This window comes from Dermacentor andersoni, chromosome 10 (assembly GCF_023375885.2).
Source record: "Dermacentor andersoni chromosome 10, qqDerAnde1_hic_scaffold, whole genome shotgun sequence".
NCBI classification, from domain to species: domain Eukaryota; kingdom Metazoa; phylum Arthropoda; class Arachnida; order Ixodida; family Ixodidae; genus Dermacentor; species Dermacentor andersoni.
The window spans coordinates 86,106,140-86,132,565 of NC_092823.1; the positions used below are offsets into that span (position 1 = coordinate 86,106,140).

Sequence of the window (26,426 nt, forward strand, 5' to 3'; positions counted from 1 at the left end):
GATTTACTACGATCGTGAACAACAAAGTTGTATGCACTGAACAACTCGGATAAGGAGAACGAAGTTCTCCTTATCCGAACGAAAAAAATAGAAAAACAAATCGGCAGAGACACCTAAGGCTGCTGACTTGTGGCAGTACGAAAGCATTATTGTCCCTTGGTTGAAATGTTTTCGATCATTTCACACACTCATGACGTCCCGACGCCTACTCCCCATTGGCTACCCCGTCACGTGCTCAATGACGCATGCAAGAGGCCATACCTTTAGTCAGCCAGAACTGTGAAGCCGTCGTGCATTCGTGCAAGCGGGTTCGGCTCGCGCAGCGGTCGCCCGGGTTTGAATCCCTCACAGACCGAAATGTACCAAGTTTTATTTCCTAAGCCATTATTTCGCTTTTGCTTACAGGAACCTCCCCGACAAATTCGACGTCAGGCCGAGCATTTTCAACGTGTTTTTACTCTTTGCGGAGTCAGCCATGTTTGGTACCATCGATCGGTCACGCCGCCGCCGAGGCCACATTTTCGCGTAATGAGGCATATATTGCTTTCGCATGAAAAAGCCGTGTGGCCGTGACTTGCCGGGCAGACCAGCGAAGAAAGGAAGTAGAAAGTTAGAAACGTAAATAGCAGAAGTATATTTTTTGTAATGTCCACGTGACTCAGTTTACGTCTCGCTTTTCTTCATGATGTACTCGCCAGACTATTATGCAGATCTGTTCGTCTTTACCAGAACGTCATCGGCGTGGATGTTTCGTCTTGTTGGTACATTTTGAAGACTTTTCGGTGTAGCCTTCTACTCCGAAGGCGGCTGCGTATGGAGGGGCTGAGCGCGGGCGCGCGGGCCTTATCTTGAAAACGATCTGCGGTGAGTACAGTCTAGGTGCGCGGAGGTCTGATAGCTTGGTGTGCGCTGTGCTCTCGCCGCTTATTTGGAGTTGAAAGGAGAGGCAGCACGAAGGTCACTTCGCTCGCTGCTGCTACCGCGCTTGCTCGTGTCAGTGATATTACAGCGAGTGTCTGCCGTCTTCGAGTGAGATGTGCTCATCTTAGCCTGTGTACACGTGACATCATGCTTTTTATCAATTTAGTTTTTAAGAAACTCTTCCCAAGTTGATATGGCCAATGAAACAACTTTGCTTCGCGTAGTTTCTAATAATTCGCTATCGCCATCGATGGTTCGCCTTTCGGGCGAAACTGCGACTTTTTTGCTCGAACAATTCAACGTTGTTGCACGCGGCCTTCAAAATTTGACTGCGATGGCCGACGCCTGTGTAATGACCGCACCTCGGGAAAAAAAGAACAGTGAAGCACTTACACGAGCATAAATGTTCAGCATCCGGATGGGCTGAAATGTGCTTTTACAAACAATTTAAGGCTAATAGATCTTTGTGAACAAGGGTCAGAAAGCTAACCTTGAGTACTGGCACTTTCACCACTTGTTACGTGCGTGGACTAGAATGACTACTACACTGAGTTGTGCATCGGCTGCCCATCCCCCCGAACAGTGCGTTAGCCTGCGAGAAATAGCGTTAATGTCACGCAGGATATTTGAAAAGAACGCGCCACGCAATTGTGGCAGCAATTAAGATATTTATTTTTCATTTTGACGCTGCACGTAGTTATGCGACGTGAGGCTTATAGCGCGTGAAAAGACAAGGACGAAAGGAAGACATGAAACACACCCTAGCGCCTGTGTGTTATAAGCCTCGCGATGTCTTCCCAACAAGCCCAAACAACTGCATTATAGTTATGGGCAATATGATTTTTTGACGGGCAGACCAACATGTGCGTTTTGGTTGTATTTAGGAGACGGGCAACGCAGACATCCGTTAATTTGACATGAAATTATAGGATGTTTCGCCCCTTTTTTTTTTTTGAGGAGTCAACCGCTAGTAAAATAACTACCAACGGCAGAAGCCGTTACATTTTCATGGCATGTTACGAGGCGACAGCACCCGCTTAGATTGTAGCTTCTCCAAGAAACAATATATGAACGCACGCGCGTATCAAGGGCTGTCGAAGCAGTGTTTTGTTTTCTCTCCGACTGCGTAATCATCTGGCTGGATAGTACCACCTTGCTAAATGTGTTACTCAGAAACATAGGGCCGTATTCCAGTATGTTTTCATTCCAATATCCTGTCGTCAAATATGCGTAACCGCCAACGCCAGCATCGGGCGGTCACCCGCAGGGTTGTCTGAACGGACCAATTAAATGCTCCCCTCGTTCTTAGGAGGTCACTTTTGTTTGCTTGAAAAACGATTAACATTGTTTGCACTGAGCGGCTTGTCTTATCTAATTGGCTCACAAGAGTCGAGTAGCGTGCTCAAGTGGAGAGGGATTGGATGGGGCCGAACTACTGCACTGAATATCGATAACCGGATCAAGAGTGTGGTGCCGGCGTCTGCGATTGGTCCGCTTTCACTTATTTAGTTTGCAGTGGCTCGTCGACAATCGCGGCGGCATGCAACGGAAGCTTAAGAATGACTTTAAAACGGATCCTCAGCAAAGAAGAGTTGGCAGAACGAGGTCATAAACGTGCCGAAAATTCTCGAAAACGTTACACGGCCAAGCAAAAAGTCTTCTTACACGCAAATAAACCCGTGCTCTCCGGCAGTTGCCAGTAGCCAGTGCCTGAGCGATCGGCGGCAGCCATCTCTTATTCCTTTCGGAACGGGGCAGCCTGGGGCTATTCAGAAAAAAAATTCTGTTTTGTTAGGCATATTAATGCATCTTTAACGGGTACGCGTCACTTTGACGAGGTAAGTTTTTGCGGTTTTTCGACATCGCGTGACACGCAGGTGAAGTGGGTGCAGCCCGAAAACTTTTGACCAATAGCTGAGAGCTAATGGCATAAAGGCGTCGAATCAGAAATAACTATATTTGTTTTGTTCGGTCAAATTATGCATAACCAGTGTGTACACGTCCCATCAGATGGGGATCTATCACGGTTTTTGTGATGTCGCCTGACAGACAGGTGAAGCGGGGGTGGTCCAAAAAAGTTTTTGGCCAATCGCGGTTTGCTCATTGCAGACTTAGAATAAAAAATTTTGGAATACTTTTACGTTATAGCGCCCATATTCTTGCGTTTTTGTTGGTGTTGTGTTTTTTGACTGAAATTTGCTTTTACAAACAATTCAAGCCTAAATGATTTTTGTGAATAAGGGCCAGGAAGCTTACCCTGAGTGCTGGTACTAAGCCCACTTTTCACCGTGCGCGGACAAGGGCGACTGCCACACTGAATAGTGGATCGGCTACCCATCTCTCGCAACCCTGCGTTACAGTGCGCATGTGTGTTAAAGTTGCACAGGAAATTGCCTGTCTCATGGAAGCTAAGCAAAAGGTCGTTGTACCGCTTTAATTCTTTAAAGTGGCCCTGTAAAATTTACCGAGGCATTGCCCCGCAGTGCCCAAATACGAGAACGCACACCGAAATAAATCACGAGGGGACTCATGAAAAACATTCTCTCTATAGCCAGGTCTGGCAGCAAGACTTGTTTCAACTTATTAGCGTCCGCGTCTCATATGGTTTTCACGTTTGTTGCCTCTTCAAACTTTATAACAATTTCCGAAGTCTGTTGCTTTTTATTACTGTTTTCTTAATTATTACTCGATCCGCCTTCGTCATCTATCAAGGCTGCTGCTTGTATAAGGGGCGCTCCGGCACTGGTATCTCGTGCCTCATGCCGCGAGCGGCGAGGTTAGAAGTAAGGGAAGACGAATAACGAAAAGTTTATTCTGCTGCGGTCATCTATCCGAACGGTTCTCAGGTCTTTTCACTCGCAGTCTCACACATTGTTGCATTGTCACAGTGGACCTAACCTGGGTCCCTATAGTTATCTATAATAATAATAATAATAATAATAATAATAATAATAATAATAATAATAATAATAATAATAATAATAATAATAATAATAATAATAAAAATAATCTTTATTAAGCACCCAAAAAAATCAGTACAGCAAAACGGGCCCATCTAAGCCGATGGTTACTTGTGTGACATGGCCCGGCATCGTCAGCTAAGCGATGTGGTTGCAGTGTACGTGCACAAATTTAAAAGCAACAAAGAAAAAGGGAAACAAATGAGCGTGATAAACGTAGATCAGATTTCCAAGGCATCGAAACAAAAGCCTAGAGTAAACTAAACGGCGACAAACAAAAGGAAAATAAGTACATACATCAGTAATAATAATAATAATAATAATAATAATAATAATAATAATAATAATAATAATAATAATAATAATAATAATAATAATAATAATAACAATAATGTGAGTATCACGATGCTTAAATTATTACCTGTTTATGTAGAGGCTGATACCTATAGTGGGCGTTAACTGCTCCTATTGTAAAGTGATAACTGTGCTCAATTCAATCGATCTTTGAAGGGTTGCGCGATGAAACTTTGCAGGACAAAATAAAGACGATGAAGCACCGCGCAAGCCCTGAATTTCACCTCACGGAAATTTATTAAAACAACCTAGACGACGAAGTACGTGGAAAATCGAGATGCTCATTAAGGTCATTGGCGGAGCTCGTCCCCAGCAAAGCGAAAAACACATAAAGCCCAAGGGAGAGCGAAGTCATCGATCGCCAAAATCTTATATTTTGGCCAAGCGCGTCGGCTATATATACATGACACGTCACACATTCTAGCGTAATCGCTGGGACTTCCGTTCGTTAGATAAAGTGCACCACTGTTCGCCTCAAGCCTGCGATCTGTTTACGCAAGGCTCTTTCGATATAGAATCGGGAGAGCACACTCGGGGGCACATCGGACTCGTCTTGACGCGTCTAGCGCCGCACGATAACTTTCTATTAACACTGGGTAACAGGGTCCAATACTGACAGTGGAAAATAAGAAACGGCGTGCTTGTGCTAATATGATAACAGTAAATATAGATGTCGTAGTTTATATAGGCGTTGTTGCACGCGCAGTGGTAGTCAGTGAGGTTGCGGCTCTGAGAAACTTCTGGTAGCATGTCCTACCAGTCTAATATGCCAAGAAAGATCGCGTTCTTGTGTTGTTTCAAGTTCCATGCAGTCAGCTTATGCGTTCAAATAAAAATGTACCCGTGATGCGTCCAAACTAAGACACCCAATATTTTTATTTCCGATGTGCTGCGTCAAACTTAAGCTTTAATACTGAAATGACGTGCGGTAACAAAAAACTGAAAATACGCGCTCTGTGTCAAGACACAAAACAGGAAGGCATCCAGGGTCTCTGTGTGTAACTAGGATAATTGTGTATAGATATCCTAAGCATAAATTGGTACCGAAGTTCCCAGTAAACTCTTCTTTTCGATATGACTGCCACAACGAAAGCAGCGATTAGAAGAAAGAGCGAGATCATTTGTAATGTTTGCGACCACAAAATTCGACACTTCGCAAGACATAAAAATCGATGGGGTTCTTTTCGAGCGCCCTATTCCGAACGCAGCACTAGTAAACACGGACACAAGAGCCAGGGAGACACGGAGGCAGACTAAAGCACACGGACAAGTATTTGTGGTATTGCAGATCATCGAAAACGTACGAGTAAGAAGACTAAAAATAATAAAAACGAGATAAAAGGCACCATCACCCTACGTAACATCTTGATATTCCTGATCCCTCCAAATGCTATAATGAAATGTCCGCCGGAATCAGTTGCCCGTGGGGCAATGGACCTAGAGAGAGAGAGAGAGAGAGAGAGAAACAACTTCATGTAGTTGCTTGTAGAACGACACCATGACTAAATGGCACCGTGACGCGGGCCCTGACGTCTTCTCAGCGAGTGGTCTCTACTCAACTCCAGCGCGTGTTACTCCCGCAGTCGGTGGCCCTGAGGGGCAACGTTCCGTCGGTTTCGCTCGGCCTTTGTCTTTCAAGAGCCGCCGAGACCTGCTGGACGGCCCAGGTTTGGCTTTCGTGGTCGTAGCATTCCGCCGCAGCCGCGAGTCGTGGCGGAATCGTTGTACATATCGAAGCTTCGTCGGGGAGCTTGGTGCAATCCCATAGGATGTGCGTCAGGGTGGCCCTCTCGCGCTGGCACACGCGGTACACATCACTCACATATTATTTCGGGTATAGATGAGTCATTACCACTGGGGTGGGTAAGGAACCAGTTTGCAATTGTCTGAACAGCACCGCCTCCGCTCGGCTCAGCCCCGGGTGCGGGGATGGGAAAGCCCTTCGAGCCAGGCGGTGGAACTGTGTAAGCTCGTTGAACGTCGTCATGCGGTCCTTGGCATTACACCACGTTGGACGGTCGGTTGCAGCGGCTCGCTTGGTTAGCGCTCGCGCCACTGCGTGTGCCGTCTCGTTGTGGTTATCGTGCTTCTCCGACGCATCGTTGCCCGCATGCGCGGCGAACCATTCGATTCTAATATATCGATTCTCTCGTTGCAGGTCAGCCGAACACAGAACGCGCACAGCCTCACCACACACTTTGCCCTTTGCATAATTCCGCACTGCTCTTCGCGAATCGCACAACACCGTCTGGCACCCGGGGTCGGCAATGGCCAGGGCAATGGCCACCTCCTCCGCCTGACACGCCTCGCGGACCCGTAAGCTCGCCGCTGCCCTCGTCGCGCCGGACGACGCCTCGATGACGGTAGCTACGAACACCGCGCAGTCTCCCTGGTATTCTGCCGCATCCACGAACCTTGCGTGCTCGTCCTTGGCGTGAAAGTCGATGAGGGCCTTTGGCCCGGCCGTTCTTCTCTCCTAATGTTTTTCCTAATGACCGCGGGAACTTTCCAAAACATCTCACTTAGCTCAAAGAATCTTACGTTGGGGATCGTAAGTATTGGAACGTAGGAGAAGGTGTTCTGTGTCTTCTTTAGTGCCGCTGGAATCAGGCACGCATCAAGGCGAGTGTTGTGCGCAGAGCAGAATCACAGCAGTACAGGAGCCTTACAGGAGCCTTACTTAATCAAGCCTTACACGACATTTCTTATGGATACGTAAGCCCATGAAAAAGACCGACGAGATGCCAAGTTCCCCATGGCAGTGATGGCTCTTGCTTCTGTGCGTCGCTTTTTAATTACATAAGAATATCCACAAATGTCCGTTTCTGTCTACCGAAGGAGAAGAAAAGAAGATAAGATAACATTTGAACAGAAATCAAAGGGTGCCGTCGAAAGCCCAACCAAAAGCCAGAGCTGTATTGACTCTAAGAAGAATGTTTTCACAAATATATTGCAGACCACAGCAAAAGCTTTTTCTTCCGGCAAAAGTTGCAATGGGAACAACTGGCTGAAAACAAAAGTTTATAAACGAAGTTGTTGTTTGCGACCGAGCGACAGATACTTCCACACATGGCTGTGTCTGGCACTGCAAAAATAAATTTTCAACTTAACATTACTGATACGCAAATAATAGTAGCACAGACGTCATTATTATTTGGAGGGCCTCGAGGCCTTCTAGGGAATGAGGCAAAAATATTGCCAGGCTTGTCTACTCATAGCAGGAACGCTAACGCCCAAACAATGAAACGTTCCTTTCCTTCGAGCGCTTCCTAACCTTACGTGAGGCCTCGTTACAGCGAAGGACCGATGGAGGAAGCAAGCGTACTCTGAACAGGGTTGCCAGGTCCAAAATTTGAAAAGTAGCCAAAAAATCACGGGAAGTAGCCAAAAAAGTAGCCAACTTTGGCCACATACATAAATGTAGCCAAAAAAGTGGCCACGTTATAGAAAAACGTTGCATTTTCATTTATTATGCAACTCTGAAGACTTTATCACAGCCAACACTTAAAGCTGCTTTTAGTAAATGTAGGAACATAAAAAATATTATAAAACGTGTATAAGTGACTATAGCTAAGAGCGCTTTGGTCAGCATGTAATATGACTAGAATATTATCGCAAGTGAGAATCACAGCTCCAGTTCAGGTGTAAATGCCTGAGTTAATCTTGGCACACATTTCTCGAAGAAGGTCAAAGCTCGAGGCATCCTCGAGCGATCGCTTTCGCGATTATTTACGTACGATTTTGCGTCTAGGCATTGGACGCGTCGTAGGCCTTTTGTTACGTTCTCCAAAGTGAGATGCCCAGCCGCGCGAAATCTCGCAAATGTGACCGTATTCCCGGATACAGTTGTATATTTTCAAGCTGGGAACACATAAATGGACCGACTACGCCGACAGCGCGCCGGCCAGACCGGCTGCTGACATGCTGGTAGCATGTTTACGTTTATCCCGCGGCCAGCTGTCCAAGTGTTATTTTGCAAACTTCGGGCAGCTTCGGGTTGTCTTAGGATCCCACCTCACGTTGACTTCCCATCAGGACCGGCACTAGCTGGCTGCCGTCTGGCTGCCAGCGGGCTGCTAGAACTCCGAAAATCGAACAAGCCCAATGTGCGGAAGGCCGGATGCGGAACGTCAATGCGAAGATGGAACACGCTGTGACGTCACCAGTGTGAAATCCTTTGCATGAAATGAAAGCGCCCGAGTCAGATTGACCGTGATGATGGTCCAGCTTGAAAAGATTTGAAGCGTCGTCGTCGTGCGTTGGCCTAAATATTTGCTAATGTTGCTGCCTAATATGAGCTACACAAGGTTCTATCCAATTTTTACAATAGTCAAGCTATTTCAAAAGTAGCCACAAAAGTAGCCAAGTAGCCAAGGCATTTTTTTCCCCGCCAACAGCCTCAAAAAGTAGCCAATTTGGCGCAAAGTAGCCAAATCTGGCAACCCTGACTCTGAAAGCTCCCTTCACCCGTCCTCACGTAAGGAGCGGTTGCCGCATGCCTGGGTTCGAGACTATCTCTTAACAGCTTTACGCGAACACCATTATTCTATATTGTATCGCCGCACAATCTTTCTAATGAAAAGCTAATATAGAGAAGCGTGGACGCTTTCTTCTAGCTTTGTTTACTAAAGTTAAAAAAAATTAGCGCATTACAGTGCAAAACTTGATGTGCTCCATCAACGCTGGCACGCCGGCGTCGTGCATCGTGCAACGCCTAGCAACGCTTTCATGCCGCACGCGTGTCTGAAACGAACATAGCCTGGCAAGACGTACCGTGCTCGCGCTTCTCCGCAAGTGGGCGACAGCGCGCATGCGCAAGCGAACGTCACGTGGTTAAGCAGTGAGGTGAAGCGCTCGTTCAGGACCAGGAGCGGCGTTAGGAGGCCTGAAGGTAGCTTTGGAGCTACCTTATGCTGAGGAAGCGCCAACGAAGCCTTCACCGAGGGCCCCTCAGTAAGGAAGCTTTCAGAGTAACAAAAGGTAGCCCACCGCAATGAAGGCTTCCTTACTGAGGTAAGGAAGATTTCATTGTTTGGGGGCCCTAAGCCAGCCTTACAAATCTGACAGAGGAGCGTGTAATACGAGGTTCCCTTCTGCTCTGAAAGGCAGCCTTCGTCATGCAGCTTCACTTTGGCTTTGACGGCATGACGACGTAGAATATTAGTTGCACCTGGCCATATAAGTAAGATGCGTCCATGAGCTGGTCCTTTTGGCAGAGGCGGCACTTGTTCGTCGATTACGGTTCTTTCACTTCTTGACCCTCGTCTGTATATTTGTGATATTGTAACTACTTTTTTGTAACCAATAAATCTCGATCTGACTAGCTCGGTTGACCACTGGTACTGCTGTTTCTCTTCCATATTGCCGCGACGTAGGTGTTAGGACGACACCAAACAAAGGCTGCGTAGCATCACTTCATCTTTCTTTGTCAGCCTACAAGGGATGGCCAGAGAGCACGGAGAATTCAGGGCACGTGTTTGAAGACGCAGGGGACTTTTACGCGTTAGGAGGTGTAGTTCTTGGTCATCAGCACATGGGGGGGGGGGGGAGCTGGTAGGGTCTGTGTGACTTGTAGGCTGTCTGTAGATCAAGTACGCGGCATTGTCTCCGAGGATGGCACTATGTCGCGGAACCTACGGTGAATTCACTATAATGAAAACACTGACTTTGTGGGCTGAGATGGTGAACCTCCGGGGCTATACGTAGCGTGGAATGTACGCGCTTAAATTGTGCTAGTGTTTCAGTTGAGTCTATTCTAAACACGAGTGATTCACTGGTGTTTACTATTCCAAAGGATCGCGCAGTCATAGTGTCTCGAACGGCCACTACCTTTTTGGACACAGCTATATCGTATCGGTCACTTTGTAAATTTGAACGCCTTGTGTCATAAGTTGTGGTATATTAAGCAACCTGGGGCACTCTCTTTCTCAAGCCAGGCTTCGCTGTAAAAGGTCACTCGACCCGTGAGATGATCATAATATTTTGCAATACTGTTGCGTACAGCAATTTCATGTTGTGGAGTTCGGGGCTTCTTTCTGTGAGTCGGATTGTTTGTGACCAAAGATGTACGTCACTAGGCAGGGGGCCACCGTTCTGATATCGGCTGTAGGGAAGCCGTACCTTCCATGTATTAGGGAATGGGCAGACCTGAATGGGTATGTTGCCATTTTTCTATTCTTGAAGCTTTACTCTTATTAACAAGCTCTTGTAGGGTATTTAAAGGAGCATGTTGTTGTAACAATGGAACAAACTTTATGCTTGGAAAAACGGTAATGGTTCGCATCGCTTTCCTGCTTACAGACTACAGTTGATCGTGTTGATTACGGGCTAATCAAGATGGCTGGTAACCACAGACGATCATTGGTTTATGAACAGTTTTAGCCAAGTGTCTTGGCACATCCTTGCTAGCACTGCCAATCTTTGTAGAAATCCGTCGAATCAGATTAAGGGCCACGCGAGCCGATTATTTCGTTTGTTGGAGTCATTGTGTGACATTACCCGTCAAAGATGGAAAGGTCGAGGACCTTGATCTGTTCTGTTTCTTCAGTAATGGACCCGCCTACATGAAGTGCTAACAGGTTGAAGCGTGAGTCATTTTTGCAATATGTGAACAGAAGTAGAAATATAGGTGCATAAATATTTCTCTTTGATTTTGATTTCAAACGAGGTAAAGGCAGCTGTTTGTGTGCCGTTCACTTGCAGTTTCTGCATTTATTGTGCGCCTTCCCATGGGTTTGAAGTTAACAACTTGTTTGAGAAATCGCAACGTGCGTTAGGCCGACATAGTTATTTTTGAGGGCAATGACGTATGTGCAGTACACTTGTAGCAGTGGTTTAGCAGATGATGCAAATGTAGAAAATGCTGTATTTTTATTTTCGCTGAAACAGGGGAAGGTCGTTTTTTGCACTCATAGTATGCTTTTGGATGGAAGACAAATCATACTAAAGAAAGTGAAGCAAAATTTTTATTTTACTTCCTGCACAAGCGATTAGACAAAGTTCAAACCGGCGGAGTAGATTTCGCATACTGGAGTTTCACGATACGCAGGGCTCCGTTCTTGTTCAGTCTAGCATGTTCGGTAGGAAAAACGCATAGCGTCGAATTAAACTTTCTGTCACTGTCACACGCATTGACCACGCGACCAGCTGCGAAGCGGTGACTGCGCAGCGTCATCCGCTCTTGAGCGACAGCAGGCTAGTAGATAGCAGAAGCTGACTAAGCGAAACAACATGCATGTATTTATACTGCAATAAAAAAAGCACTCAAAATTAAGGCAGTTCACTGACCTTCTTCCGTCGTTTAATTAAAAACCCGCTGCGCAATGAAAGGAGACAAATCGCGGTGGATATGTCTAAAATACAGATGCAAAATACACTGAAAGGTCGATGTACGCGTCATTACGTCATTACGAATATACTTCCATGCTCATAACAAAGAGGTTGCACAGGCTGACGAAGCGCAAAAATCATGCACCTAATGACAATAGCATATATCTATAATTTATGAGAAGAATTACCATACTGTTATTGGCTCATCGTGTGTACGGTCTGCCAAAATTTCAGTGCTGTGTTTTGTTAGGATAAAAAAAAATCACGTTTTCATTAGATTTAAAGCCTCAGAAAAAAGCACGTTGCAGCAGAGTCCTATAGCAGGGCAAAATATATTCTCTGAGATAGGTAATTGTATCTATGGGACTACAGCCTCATCCTAATAAGGAGACGGTGAGACTGTAGCTTCTGCTGATGATCGAAGTTTACAATTGACGAGAGACTTCAACGTGCAGCGCGTTTCTTAGAAATACTCCTCGATAGTAGGCACATGAAATAAACTTGAAACTAATGAAAGTGTTATAGGATACTCGAGTTGATCTAATAGATAGTAATCTGCGCGTGAGGACGCTTTTATTGGGTCTGATGTTGGGGTACGCGGTGGGGCGGCGGCACTGGAATGGTTACGCATGTGTGGAGCATTGATACAAAAATTGCAAGGTACTATGACATTACACCAAATAAGGCTCACGGTTTTATTGGCAGTGTAAATTGGAGCAAACATTTGTTTACGAACTGAACACGCATGCTGTCTCATGCTCATCGACAACCATAAAGACACAAAACACGATGTGGTCATGGAGTTGGCGTGATGAGCATTGTCCGCAGTGGGGAGCGTACGCACTTGTACCAAAGGGAACGTTCCGCTCTGCTGCTCGCTTCACTACTTCACCTCTGTCGCGCAATTTTACATTGGGCATGTGTGAAGACAGTGCACCTATAGAGGCTTCTCAGATCTCCCTCGAACCCAAAGCTGAACACGTGACCACCAAAGACCCGCCAAAGGCGCGCTCATGCACCGCCTTTCTTTTTCAGAATCTTTTAACTTCGAAATCGTTAGATAGCTCTTCTCGGAGTAAACTCACGAACACCGTCGGATCTTTTTTTTTTTACATTGGACAGCTGAAAGCTCATTTTCCCGTGCTGAGGCCAATTACTCCCGTCCACAACATTTTTTACAGCATTTTGTACCCCTTCAGCACACATACCAAAGACACAATATTATTTTCGTCAGGTTTTCTGGTGCGAGTAGCCAGAACTAACTTTAGTCTGTAACTACTCCTGATAGTGCCGTCTGCCACTCTGCCTGAACAACAATGCACTGCGCCAAGAAATCTACGATGACTTTAACGGAACGGCGAGCAAGCATCTTCGGCCCTTCGCAACTGCTGACAAGAGTGCTTCCCACTCTTCCCCATTCGCCCTCCCACCCTACAGATTCTGAGAGTGGCAGTGCCCATGCATTTCTTTCGGAGATCACAATCACAACAGGAAATGCTGTAATAAATGTAGACATGTGAATTGCTAGCACGTTTTTGGCCCCGATTAAAACCAGGGAGCTTGGTTCCTGTGCCATTTAGTTCGCGGCTCCCAAGAGGCTATACTGTCGTGGAGAAGCACAGCGTCGTTTGCATTGCGAAACATTCCACCCCCCCCCCCCCCACCGAAAAAAAATAAACTGGCGGCGTCTGTGCTTGTACTTCCCCCTGTAAGGGTCACATATTTTCGGAAAAACCATACCCCAAGATTACAATTTCTTTCCAAATTTCCTTTCTATCATAGCGACTTCTATTCCGATAAACAAACACCGATATCTTTAGGCCAGAATAAAACGACCCCAATGTGTTTAATGTGCTCAGTTTTACACACGGTTTATTTTTGAATTCGTGGATGAACTACCAGAAAAAACTTTCTCACAAATGCTAAAACATTCACGCAGCATCTTCTTATGTCATATTAGGATTGACACAACCAGGACTCGTCTTTACAAGAGTTCTATCTAATTTTTCTTATATATATAATGCATCGTACTGAGAGTGGCCTCATAGCAAAGAGAGCGAACGATGAGGCGGCCTCCGATCGCGCTCGATCCTTTGAAGAGGAGCGAGAAGAATGGAAAATGACGTGGTTTGTGGTTAGGGAATACACTCTAAACAATAGGAAGGGAATCGCAGGAGTGAAGCGGCCGACTTACTCTTCAAAGCGTTGTTTTACTCTCGCAAAATGTCGAGTGGAGTTAAATGCATTGTTCACTCCGTCACCAAGCGGAGAGTGAAATGTGCTTTTCACTCTACCCTTCAGAGATAGAGTAGGATGCCCGTTCTTCTCTAGCGAAATAGAGAACGAAAGGTAGCGTAATCTTCTCCTTCAACTATAGGAGGCTGGCTCCGAACATGGCGATGTATCACTCACGCATGTTGAGCAAAGAGCACACCGTTTTTACGCTAAGAGAACAGGTAGCCAAAGTTCAAAGTAACGCGTAGCGAGCGCTCTACATATTCACTCGGAGTTGTTACACCGCGCGCGCGCTCAACATCGCGGACCAGCACAGCACCGGTGAAGGGTGATACGTCCAGCGAGCTGCAAGGAAGGCCATGCAAGGGAGACCGTGTGTCAGCCATCTCGCGTCGCCGCGAAAACACGACAGTCGTTCGTCATTCGTTGGATATAACAACAAATGCTCCACGGGAAGGTAATTCTAACTTAGGTGCACATTCTACGTATATAACAATGCTATCGCCAGGAAGTCGTTGCGGCGCTTAGCCGACGCGATTGACACCGGACTAGGCAAGCGCGCTGTGTCTCTCGATGTCAATCGAAAAAGCCAGTCGTTGCGATAACTTAGCACGTGAGCAGCGCCAGGAGCATGTGGATGGCAATAGGGACAGGGATATGATCGCGCAATTGGAGAGAGAGAATGATAGCTTAAAAGCAGCCACTGACGGGCTTATCATAGAGGTAGCTGAATTTAGGAACGGCTTACATTCCGGTAACAGCGGTAGCTTCGGACAGGCTAGGAAACATGATGACTAGGTGTAGGTATCCAGGTCTGTGGAGGTCGCAGAAGCGAACATGGCTGACGAGGAGACGCCTGCTTCGAAAAAGAGGGCCCTATCCTCGACGGTGCGGTTCAGGGCAAAGTGTGTTTCGAGCTTAAAGCAGTGATGGCGACATTGCAAGAAAGTGTAAATCAGATGATTAGTAGAGCGGAGTGGATAGAAAAGCAGGAAAATGTCACGGATCAGAGATTAGTGAAAATTGAAATTTATCTAAACGAGATGTTGGTCCCTGTTATGGAGCGGGAGTGCACTCGGCCGCTCGCCCAGCAGGGTAAGTCACCGAGTGGACTTCAGCTCAAAACTAGTTCACTGAATTTCCGTGGTCAAGATGGCTCGATTAAATAGTCCATTTAGTATTTTTTAGTATTTGGCAGTGGAATTGTAGGGGGTTCAATCATAAGAAGGCGCCCCTGCAGCAGTTTGTAAGAACGCATGATGTGAAACCTCAAGTTATGTTACAAGAAACACTGGCATCTAACATGACCTTAATGGATTTCAAAACGGAGGTTAAGGACAATGAACAGGGCAGAGGACTCGCTACTCTCATTAATAGAAGCTTGGCGTATACTAGACATGATCTTCACATGGCGGATTGGAAGATTGAATATAATATGGTGGAGGTAATTTTACGTCGGCAAAGGTAATCTCAGATGAGGTAATCTCAGATGAGAATCTGTACAGTAGCCCCCGGGACACGAAGCATAGTTTCAAATCTCTCTAGACCAAGGCAGCCAATCTGGCTAAGGATGCGCCGTTGTTTATTGGAGGGGACTTCAATGCACCCTATCATGTGTGGAAGTACGTATAAAACACTAATAAGGGGGAGAGACTATGGCAGCAGACACTACACTTGAATTTGCCTCTGATTACTGACCCTTCGTATCCCACCAGATGTGGCGCGTCGACATGTAGATATTTGACACCTGATCTAACTTTTGTTCGGGAGGTGGTGGATTGCTCCTGGTCCAATTCTAATATAGATTTTGGTAGTGACCATCACATACTTATAATTACTTTGGTAGTGGCCAGTAAAAAGGAGTGCACATTCAGGATTATTGACTGGGATGCCTTTAGGGAATGAATAGCGCAGAGAATCGAAGATGAGGAAAATGAGTTGACCTTGGAACAGTGGACTAGTCAGCTTAAAGCTTACGTTGAGGCGTCCACTAAAGAGGTTCAGACCGATATTGACAAGGAACACATGGATAGTTGCCCGGCGCATTTGTTGGAATCGAAACAGTCAATGTTAGCGAGATGGAAGGGTCACAGATCGAATAGCAGGCTTATAAAGCGTATAGCAGTGGTTAATCAGGAAATTGAAGACCATTATCGGGTACTGTGCAAGCAGCAATATGATGAAGTATACAATTCTATTGATGGTCGCATTAAGAAGGGAGACGCCTGGAGTTTTCTCAGACATTTACTAAGTGAGACAAGCAGTAAATGTAATCAGAGGACTGTGATGAGTAAGCTGGTCCATCAGGTGTGTCGGGACTCCATGGAGCAGGAGTTGCTGAAGGATTTGGCTGAGCGATACCTTCCGTTGGAGACCTAGCACGATACACCTGACGTGTGGGGGACGTATCTTGGGGATGAAATACAGTTATGGATGAAGAGTTTACTGAAAGTGATGTTAGGATGGCGCTGCAGAATCTTAATGGTCGATCGACATCAGGGGCGGATGACGTTACGAATAAAATGTTACGGAACTTAGATGAAGGATCAGTTGAGTACCTAATGCGGGATGTCAGTAGCCGATAGAAGGAAGGCTCTTTCCTGGAAGAGTGGAAACTTGCAAGTACTCTTCTGATACTCAAACCGGAGGATGCCATAGGGCTTGAACGTTTCAGATCCAGATCCCTGACATGGCGTCTGGGAAAAGTCACTGAGCATGTCAATTTAAATAGGCTAACCCGTTATGTTGAGGGCAATGGGGTCTTTGCGCACTCGATTATAGGATTTCGGCCCGGCGTCTCGACTCAGGATGCTATGATCAGGATTAAACATCCGCTCCTTGACAGGCGGACAAGCGATACTACTGCACTAATTGGACTTGATGTGGAAAAAGCTTTCGATAACATCCGACATTCTTTCTTTTTACGGGTGCTATCGGACTTGAATATGGGACAGCGGCTTTTCCGTTTTCTAAAGGCTTTCCTTATGTATAGGACGACATGTCTCGGGTTTGGGAAGATAAACTCGGAATTCTTTAAATTGGGTTGCTGTGGTACTCCGCAGGGATTCGTACTCTCACCTATGTTATTTAATCTGGCGGTGTCGAAGTTGGCTAATACACTGGACACTGTCCAAGGTATTGGCTATTCTATGTACGCGGATGTCGTTACTATATGGAGTGCTGGTGGTAGTGATAGAGAGCTTGAGGCTATGCTGCAGAAGGTGGCGACGCTTACGGAAGCGTATTTGGGTCTTATATAGGGCTCAAGTGCTCCACAGGAAGTCGGAGCTGTTGATCTTCAAATCTAAGAAGCTAGGTCGTAGGCCGAAGGATTAGGTGCCGGAAGTTAAGCCTTCCATAGGAAACGATACTAGGGAGGGTCGTTGATACCCAAAGTTGAAGCAATCGGGGATCTGGGTTTTGTTCTTGAAGCGAGTGGATCGAATATTAGAATCATTCAGCGTATTACGAAGAAGACGGAGGGGACCATGAGGCTTACAAGAAGGATCTCTAATAGGCATAGGGGTTTAGGAGAAGAGGGTGCGATGGGCTTAGTTCACGCATTTATTATGTGTAATTTCTCGTATGTGGCAGCTATGCTAAATTGGAATAAGGGGCAGAAAAATAAAATGGAAGCTTTAATCAGAAAATCCGTCAAGGCTGCGCTTGGTCTGCCTGTGACTACGTCAAACGATATGTTGTTAAGACTGGGTTTGCGTAATACTTTAGATGAAATCGCCGAGGCTCAGCGTACGGCAAAGAGGGAGCAGTTGCTAGGTACAGCAGCGGGTAGGTATATCTTAGAGTCAATTGAAGAATCGGTGGATTTGTCGCACGATTGGACGCCCCTACACGAGTTGAACGTGAACCTTAGGGTCAATATCATGGTTCGTCTGTTTCCGCAGAATGTGCACCCCGTGCACGACGTAGGGAGGCGGGTTGCGAGAGCTAGGGCTTTGTTGTGAGAGGCAAAGGCTCAGGAGGAGGAGTCTGCGTTTCTTGACACCGCATGAATTAATGGGAAAGATGCTTAATCGGTGGTGGTGGTAGATGGCAAGGCGAGCGTTAGAGATGCCGCTTCCATTTATTCCAGAGATCCAGGGGTCGCCGAGCAGGTGGCTATTGCTCTAGCACTAATTAATTGAAGAAGAGTTTTGGTGTTTAGGGAGTCCCGATCTGCGATTAAAGCCTTCTCGAGAGGACTTATTGCGCAACCGGCTAATAGACTGCTGCAGTGTAGGGAAATCACTTCGCATACAGTTACTTGGGTCCCGGCGCACATGGGGACAGGGGAAGGAGCCCCGCGTAACCTCAACGAGGGGACGCACAGGCACGAGGATTAGTGGGCCGTGTACTCCCTGAAGGGACTGGAACCCCCGGGGCTGAGCTCAGGAACCAACTGGTAACCTAAAACGAGATCACCAAGCACTATTACTAAGAGAGAACGACATTCCCCCTGGCCTATTCTAAATTAAATAGGCCACAAGCGGTTACATTAAGGCTTCTCCAGACACGAACGTTCCCTAACCCGGTCATCATGAATAATATAATTCCGGGCGGCGGGGTTTCAGTTTATTGTACTAAGCGAGCGGAGGGGGGGGGTTGCTCGATTTAGAACACATGCTTTGGCGCTGCTTGGCGTTCCTTGGCGCTGCTTGGTAGTGATGGTTCTCGAGGCGAACAGTGGTGGCAACGGATGCTGCACAGTGAAGTGCTGGCGGACCAACTCAGTGCTGTCCAGAGGGCTCGTGTGACGGCAACGGTCCTCAGCCTTTCTGTCCCGACGTGGGAACAGCCCGCATCAGTCCCAGACTGATCCCTCAGGACCTAAATAAAGTTCTTCATACTATACCAACTTTACACCTGTTGTCACTATGCACTTTAATGTATGCCACGAATCAACTTCTAAGTTTATTGGGCGTACGCCTGTCAATGTCGAGAATAGAAGCAGCAGGAAGCCCCCTGCAGGCATCAGTATCTCCTTGGACGCAGATAAATAATAACAAAACTGGGAAATTCTTTTTAGGTAAAGTTGTAAAAACCGCGAGGTGGAGTGTGGATATGTAGAGCCTGCAAAAGGAAATTTTTTTTGCACAATATACAGATGACAGCACTAGGCTTCACGAGCACTGCGTTAACGGCACGCGCCAATAAAAACATTCACTTTGATTTCGTAAAAGCTCTGTTCCGAAGAACTATGTAATTTGGAGCCATCTGAATGATCTGATCGAAAAAGGGAATCACTTATACCTAAGGAGTTATCTCACCACTGTGTGCTACTGCACATTTAAGATCATGTATCCAAGTTACACGACAGTCACAACTTGTAAGAGAAAGAGAAATTTTCTTTAAGTGGCCACTATTACAGCCACTACACCTATCATAGTCATTACTTCTTGTTGAAAATATTTTATTTTTTGGTGCTCCACATCGTTCCTCGCAACAGCGAAACGTATCTACTATGATTATTTTGGCATGCTAAAAAAATGGGCACATGTGTAAGTAAGTTGAGGAGATGCTACACATATTGGCCCTGGAAAATTGAGCTTCGAATAATCTTTGCCTTCAGAGGAATGGCGTTCACAGACAATTGTTTGGTGCAACCATTTCACAGGGGGTCCTTTGGAAAGCAGGCATTCTCTTCAAGCACCTTTCTGGAGCCGAATTTACGAATGTGCGTCATCATCCATGACTTTATGTTGGTTAGAAACATGCGTTGGCGAACCGCAATCGCGGGATTCATATCGGTGGATGAGTCATCCAATTTTCGGTGTCTCTCCTTGACAGCCTGGTTTCATGGAAATAGAAGAGACAAGCCCTGATTTTCAGTGATGTCAAATAAAAGAAAAAAAACCACAACTTTTAAGAAAGAAATACAAAGTTTGTTTGGCCACAAGCACTAATGCACTATACAACACAAACTACTCACTGTATCTTGTATTTATTTTGCGAAATTAACTAGCAGAGGAATTGTGAAAGCATGCAGAATAACTTACGAAAAACGAAAAGATGCCATAGAAATCTGCTAAGGTGTGCGAATTTTAAGTAACCTGCACATATCAAGGACACGTCGATTTGTCTGTGAGACTTTGAAGTCCCTCAAGGTTATCCAAACACAATGTTAGCGAAGTCTGCGTAATCACGGACTATATAAATCAGCATAAGTTGGTGAGGAGTTCGCGACAAAATTTCACAGAGCTTTCACCCACCTCCTTATCCACTAGCGTTCTTTATAGTGTGACGACTTTATTGTGGCCTTAACTGTGCTGCCTATACTCCGTGGACTATAAGAAACATTCGTACTTTTTGGGGCCTATATCTTGTCCACGGATAATAATGGTCATGTATCTCTCATTCATTGCCTTTCTTTACCGCCGTGGTCCCGGTACTGTCAGCTCTGGAAAGCATGCCTGAATTTCAGCGATCCTGACAGCAAAGCAGGAAGCACGTCCCGTTAAATAAGAAAAATGCGCAAAGCATAGATGACGATTGGTGTTGAGGGCAATAAAGCCCCAAAGGCTGTATAAACCTTTTTTCTTTGCGTAAGTCTGGCGAGCAGCTCGAACACAAGGTTCGCTTGCCCCTGAAAAGCTTTACGTTGGTACGCTTTCTCAATTTACTCAACGATCGTCAAAAAAAAAAAAAAAAAAAAAAAAGACGCATATCACAGGATCGAACTGCTGGAGCGTGAAGAATCTCTTAGAAACAAAACGGAACTACTCGGGGTGATACTTGGTGTCATTCATTTGTTTCATGCAAAGCAAAACAAAAAAAGAATTTACAACGTGCCGCTGGCAAAATATTGAGTGTTGGCATAAAAAATGCTGGCAAAGTACTTGTAAAAAAATATTCCAGTGCTCATATTGTCCGAGGTTCTTTTCAACACCGCACATGTATGGATATATCAAGTGTCAAGGCTACAATCATATAATATGCTTACTGTTGCATAAATTTCTTGCGCCTATGGAGCAGCGTGATGCTGAGATTGTTTTGTGCTTTTATAATAATTGTGTTGTGCTTTTATAATCACGTTTCATGCTCAAAATTTGCCACCTACCGTAATGTAAGGCCAGTGAAGCTGGAATTTCAGTATTGCCAAGACAAACTCCCAAAATCCTGTTGCAGGCCATAGTTGTGGTTCTATGTGCATGTAAGAGTATCCACTTTGCAGGACCATGAGTTCAGCGAAGCACTGTCTCCCGGAGCTTCGATACCACAGATCCGTCTCGGAAGCCTCGGTTAGCGCCAACACATCCCAGACGAGTTCCGCTGTGACGTCACTGCATAGGATTCGCATCTTTCGCTTCTATGGCTATTCTTGTGCGTGCTTTGCCTTAAGAAAGTCGCAGTTTCATCCGAAAGGCAAAGCATGGGTAGAAATAGCAATGTACTTGACAACTACGTCAAGCAACGGTCGCAGATTTATGCACCGAATAAATAGCACTAAGCATTCGCTCACAAATAAAATTAACCAGCATCCTGCCACATGAAAAAAAGAAGAGATATCGCTCGATAACTGCGAAAGCTTGCTTTCATAAGTTTGCTGTGGTGAAGAACGCTGACCCCGGAGTGCGGTTGTTGCGGACTGCTTCTGGCTTCAACACGTGTGAGACGGTTGATATTGCACGATGTGCCACAGTAGGAAGGCGGGCAGATGGCTCAGGTGAATTGACTTGCCGTTTCGCTCACCCTAACCGTTGAGCTCGCTGCAGATTAGCTTAAAAGTACAGCGCGAAATCGGCGTATGCGCTTAGCCGCACGGACAGCCACGCGCAGCCGTAACCGAAGTTGAAGAGGAGACGCGCGCTCATCCGCCCCCTCGTATGTTCACTCACCTCACCCTGCTCCGTATCCCACCTTAGCGCACGCTTGATCACGTGACCTCCAAAATTGGGCGTGCGGGGGACGGCGCGCATCAAGTCGCCATCTTTCTCGACTTACTTTCGCCCGTTCGCGCTGGTGACGGCGGAGAAAGTCCACATAGAGCGATAGGTTCATATAACTGTTATCGCAATAATATGTTGGCCCAGACATTTACCTGAGGTCGTCATTAGACGAACGAGGCAATGTTCTTTTGTTACCTAAGCAGCTTTCTTCGCATTGACAGTGCTACTTAGGGTCACATATAGTCTGTTTCAATAAATTAAAGCCCAACAGAGATACGAAGTATTCTAAGCTGTCTGTAATGTCTGAAGATTGTGGCCTGGAAAATATTTTCAAAGTTCGGTCAATTCAATTTGATACAGAATATGTTACTGGAGTAACAGGCCTCTGAAGACACGTTTCTTGCCCCATAACCATGTCAACTTTTTTCGAATAAATGGCAGATATTGTTCGATAACGAAGCCAATTTACGGGCCATTCAAATTTGGTTAAAGTTCAAGTATTCATGAAAGCGGTCCGAAGATGCGACAGTTGCATAGCCACAAATGACAAATGTTTTAATGTTTATTTTTGCTATGCTTTCTTCCATTACGCGTTTTTTATGAGTATCACATCCCAAAGGAAGGTGCTATAGGTTTTTCTTACTTTTTCTTTTGCTTGTCACTTTAATATTCATGAAGGTGAAAGTATTATAGTGTTGTGGCAAGTTTTCACTTCTGAGGAACTGTAAATTAGCTTATGTCATTTTTATCCTAAATACACATAGGTAACACACCTAATACGTGCCACGAAAGATTAGAAAAGAGAATCATGCGTACTCACTCAGATTTGATGACGCCTGCTCTCACAGCATTTGCTGTGTGTAGCATCGCACTGTTCATGGCGAGTTTGCTGGTGTGAGCTGTGCATAAGCGGCATGTGTGTTTTCTGCAAAAAAAAAAAAAAAAGAAACTCCTTGATTCCCTAAAGTGTGATGATAGCTTCCAAAGAACGCAACGTGTCTAACAAAACATTTTGAGCAGTTTTGTAGTGTACAATAAATACCGAAGGTAAGACCATTTTGGCTATGGTATTCGTGTGCAAGCAACTTACTTACCGGCTTCCCTTAGAAGTGGCGATTTCAACCTGCGCCATATTAGATTGCAGCTCTATAGGAAGAAGGCCCACGTCACCCACGACGCTAACACGCAGGTTCATCCGCTGGAGTGAGTCTCTATAGGCCAGAAAACAGCAACACATATAGGCAATCGACATTTATGGCATTGAATAAGCGCTTAAATAAATGTCTCTCCGAATGTCCCGCAATACTTCTACAGTATATGTATATACTACAGCTATAATGTCATCGGTTTGGTTACGTTTGTTCAACATCAAAAACTTCTGAACCGACTCACTGCGGCATTATTCCTTGACATTAAAGGCGCCAATGATGATATAGCAAATTTTTTCATTATAGAGGCTCTGATTGAAGCCGGAATCGATAGCGGCACTTATCAGTGGCTCTGCAGTTATTTGACCGACAGGAATGTCTTTGTGATGACCAAGGATGGCGCCACGACTCAACACCAAACGTTCCGTGGAGTACTACAAGGCGGAGTGTTGAGCTCGACGCTATTCAACCTAGAGCTCGCTGGCCTAGTCAGATGCTTGCCCAACACAGTTCAAGTATCAATCTATGCAGACGAGATCTGCATTTGTGCGTCTGCTGTAACACGACTGCAGCTACGAGCTCGGCTACAAAAGTCAGGTACGTTAACATCACTGTACTTGCGAAAACAGAACTTAGAGCTGTCTTCAGAGAAATGCTGCCTTGTTACATTCACTCGGAAGGCAATGAAGCGTTACTATGTAAGTGTCAATGGGCAAGGAGTTGCAAATGAACGTAAACACCGCTTCTTAGGGGTAATTACCGACCGCAACCTGTCATGGAGCCCGCACGTTTCATACCTAAAGAAGAGGTTAATGACGCTAATACATCTCCTCCAATTTCTCGACGGAAAGTCATGGGGCACTTCGGTGCGGTCAATGGTGCCGCTTTATAACGCCTTGTGCCTCGGTATCACAAGATACAGCCTGCCTGCGCTTGGTAACACCTGCAAAACAAGCTTGCGTGTAGTCCAGGGACTAGAAGCTCAACCCCTAAGGATGTGTCTCGGTCTTCCGAGGTGTGCGTCTACAGCGGCAACGATTGTCATAGCTCCAGATCACCCAATATCAACGTACTTGACAACCGACGCTCTCAGGGCGCATATTCGACACGTTGCCCGACTACCTTCTCACCATCTTGTCGCTCTACTCGCCGAAAGTCCACACGAAACATTCAGTCGTATAATTGTTGCCAATCGTACCTCATTGCCATCAAATACATGCCTGCAGCAAGGCCATCCTCACCTTTATGGTGCCTGCACAGACCTGAAATACGCCTCACCATCCCAGGAATCACGAAGAAAGCTAACATGCCATCGCTTGCCCTGAAGCATGCCACATTAGAACTTTTACGTGAGGAGCACAGTGTTCGCGTACACGTTTACATCGATGGCTCAGTCACATATGCAAGTTCAGCTGCTGCTGTGGTGATACCAACAATATCCGAGAAGATTCAGCTAAAATACGTTGCATGAATTACCAACAACAGCTGCTTAACTGGTAACCCTGCACCGTGGGGTTCTTTATTTCATTCAGGAGGAACCACCCCATGCATGGTCAGTCTTCTGTGATTCCAAGGCAGCTCTACAGAGTATACTCTCAGCACTGCGCCATGGTTCACATGAGCAGCTCGTCGCAGAGATAAGAGAGGTACACTACCGCATAGTTGACGAAGGTTTCGATATAATATATCAGTGGTTGCCTAGTCACTGTGGCATACATGGCAATGATTGAGCGCACGCAGTGGCCCGATCTGCCCATGACCGCTTAAACTGCGTTGCCATTCCTCTTTCGAGAGCCGACGCACCGAAAAAACTTTCCGCACTTGCGCGTGACCTGACATTAGCTGAATGGAATTTATCCGAGTTCACAAGTGCACGTCTCAATACCCGGGACTCTCATTTACAGCTCCGTATTCCGTCCTAGCTTCCACGACGTGACTTCACCCTTCTAGCCTGCCTATGGCTTGGAGTAGCATTTCCGAATGCGTACTCTTTACTTATCGGAGTGGCAAATTGTCCACTTTGTGATTTCTGCGGGTGCAATGAAACAATGGAGCACCTTCTTTTTCAATGCTCTTGTTTCAACCCGCAAAGTGCAGTCCTCTCAGCCACCCTAGACACAGTGGACAAGCGCCCAATAATGGAAAACAACGTCCTTGGAAACTGGCCTACGCGAACATGAGCACATGTGTCCCACAGGAACAGTTCGTGTGTACGTGTGCGCGTGTGTGTCTAGGTATCATTTTTAAAATTTTTTTATCCTTCTCTCTCTCCACTATCGCATCCCCTGGCCCTTCAACCAGTACAGGGTAGCCAACCGGAGATAATCTCTGGTTAACCTCCCTGTCTTCCCTTTCCCTTTCTCTCTCTCTCGTCCTAACATCGGTGCCTATAACTGTGTTCTATGACAGCGTGACCAGCCTGTCAGACAGTTATCGCTAACTTCAAGAGTTTTCGGAAGATGGCTTTTGAAATAGGAAATGTTCTTGCTGGCCAATGCATCTGCACGCAATCTCGAAAGAATTGGTGATGGTTCACACAACGTCACCGCTGCATCTGTGACCCAAATTCAAGGTCGAGAGCCGAAGCGATAAATAAAAAAAAGCAGCCTTGCGTATATTAAGACCCACACAGCGTGACCCTGAGCCCGGACGTTCACGTTGCGTGCCTCAACGTCGGCAACGCTGTTTTCTAATTATACTATTCGCACTTGCCCCAGCAAAGCCACGCGGAAAATCTGTTTCGTGAATACCATGCACGGAAGCCTTTCGCGGTCGGCTGCAGGTACTATCACCAGGGCTCGCTAATAAAAATAACGGCTGTACGCTTGCGCTTATTATTACCTGCACTTTGTTATTATTACTCATGGTAAAGAAACACTTACGAATGTATCTACGAATGTAGATCACTAATCACAACTGAAAGACAATGGTCCTGACGTGCCGGGTCAGCAATAAATAGCTTGCTAATTTGGGCCTTACTAAGGTTATTTTAAAAGTTGTGCTTAGTGATTAGGTAGCGCTATATAAAAAGAAGAATGAAAGCAGTACTTATTGGACCTGGTATTCCGCATGCATGCTACGCAGAGTGCTTACAAGCTGCAGAGTGTTCCTTTGCAGAACTGGGCCAACGCAGAAAAGACGGCGTCTATCTCCCAGGTGTCGCGGAGAAAGTTACGAGTGCTAAAAACGCCATACGAGATCTCGTCGACGCCGGCAGCCACCATCCATTGAGAGAACTGGGTCCGCAGAAAGGCATGCGAGGAAAAACAAAAGAGAACGATTAGAAAAAGATGTTGCTGAGACAACATTTATTTTCGAAAGGCATTCTGTCTCGCTGGATAAAGCTGCATGTCAGTGCATATTTGGGTACGATTCCTAGACCAGCAGTAATTATTTTCGTTCCAAAACGTGCTCTGTACGTGTCACTTACTTTGTTGCAAAAATTAGCCCCAATGGCATCTGCTGATGAAAAATACGCTTTTCAACACATGAGGAGAGTGCAAATAACGAGGATGCTGACAAGAAAACCAGCAGCCGATAGCTGACTAACAACAATATTTTACTGCGTAGCGCATTAAATTGGTTCAATGACA

At 45.9% G+C, this 26,426-nt stretch overlaps 1 protein-coding gene across 1 annotated transcript; it reads right to left on the minus strand.

Moving 5' to 3' along the window:
• Nucleotides 1-19,249: 19,249 nt before the first annotated feature.
• LOC126544242 (dehydrodolichyl diphosphate synthase complex subunit DHDDS-like) lies at nucleotides 19,250-26,053 on the minus strand. The gene is made up of 5 exons (XM_050191471.3): nucleotides 25,927-26,053; nucleotides 22,780-22,896; nucleotides 22,506-22,610; nucleotides 20,857-21,079; nucleotides 19,250-19,587 (listed from the first exon to the last, which is right to left on the minus strand). Exons 2-5 carry the CDS (start codon nucleotides 22,878-22,880, stop codon nucleotides 19,408-19,410), a joined length of 609 nt encoding a protein of 202 aa, XP_050047428.3. The 5' UTR covers nucleotides 22,881-22,896; nucleotides 25,927-26,053; the 3' UTR covers nucleotides 19,250-19,407.
• Between the last annotated feature and the right edge of the window lie 373 nt (nucleotides 26,054-26,426).

Coding starts and splice junctions, on each gene's coding strand:
- LOC126544242 (XM_050191471.3), bottom strand. CDS start 22,880: ATGAACCTGCGTGTTAGCGTCGTGGGTGACGTGGGCCTTCTTCCTATA. Junction 21,080..22,505: donor GCAGGCGTCATCAAATCTGA/GTGAGTACGCAT, acceptor AATCCTATGCAG/TGACGTCACAGCGGAACTCG. Junction 19,588..20,856: donor TTCACTGGCCTTACATTACG/GTAGGTGGCAAA, acceptor CCATGAAACCAG/GCTGTCAAGGAGAGACACCG.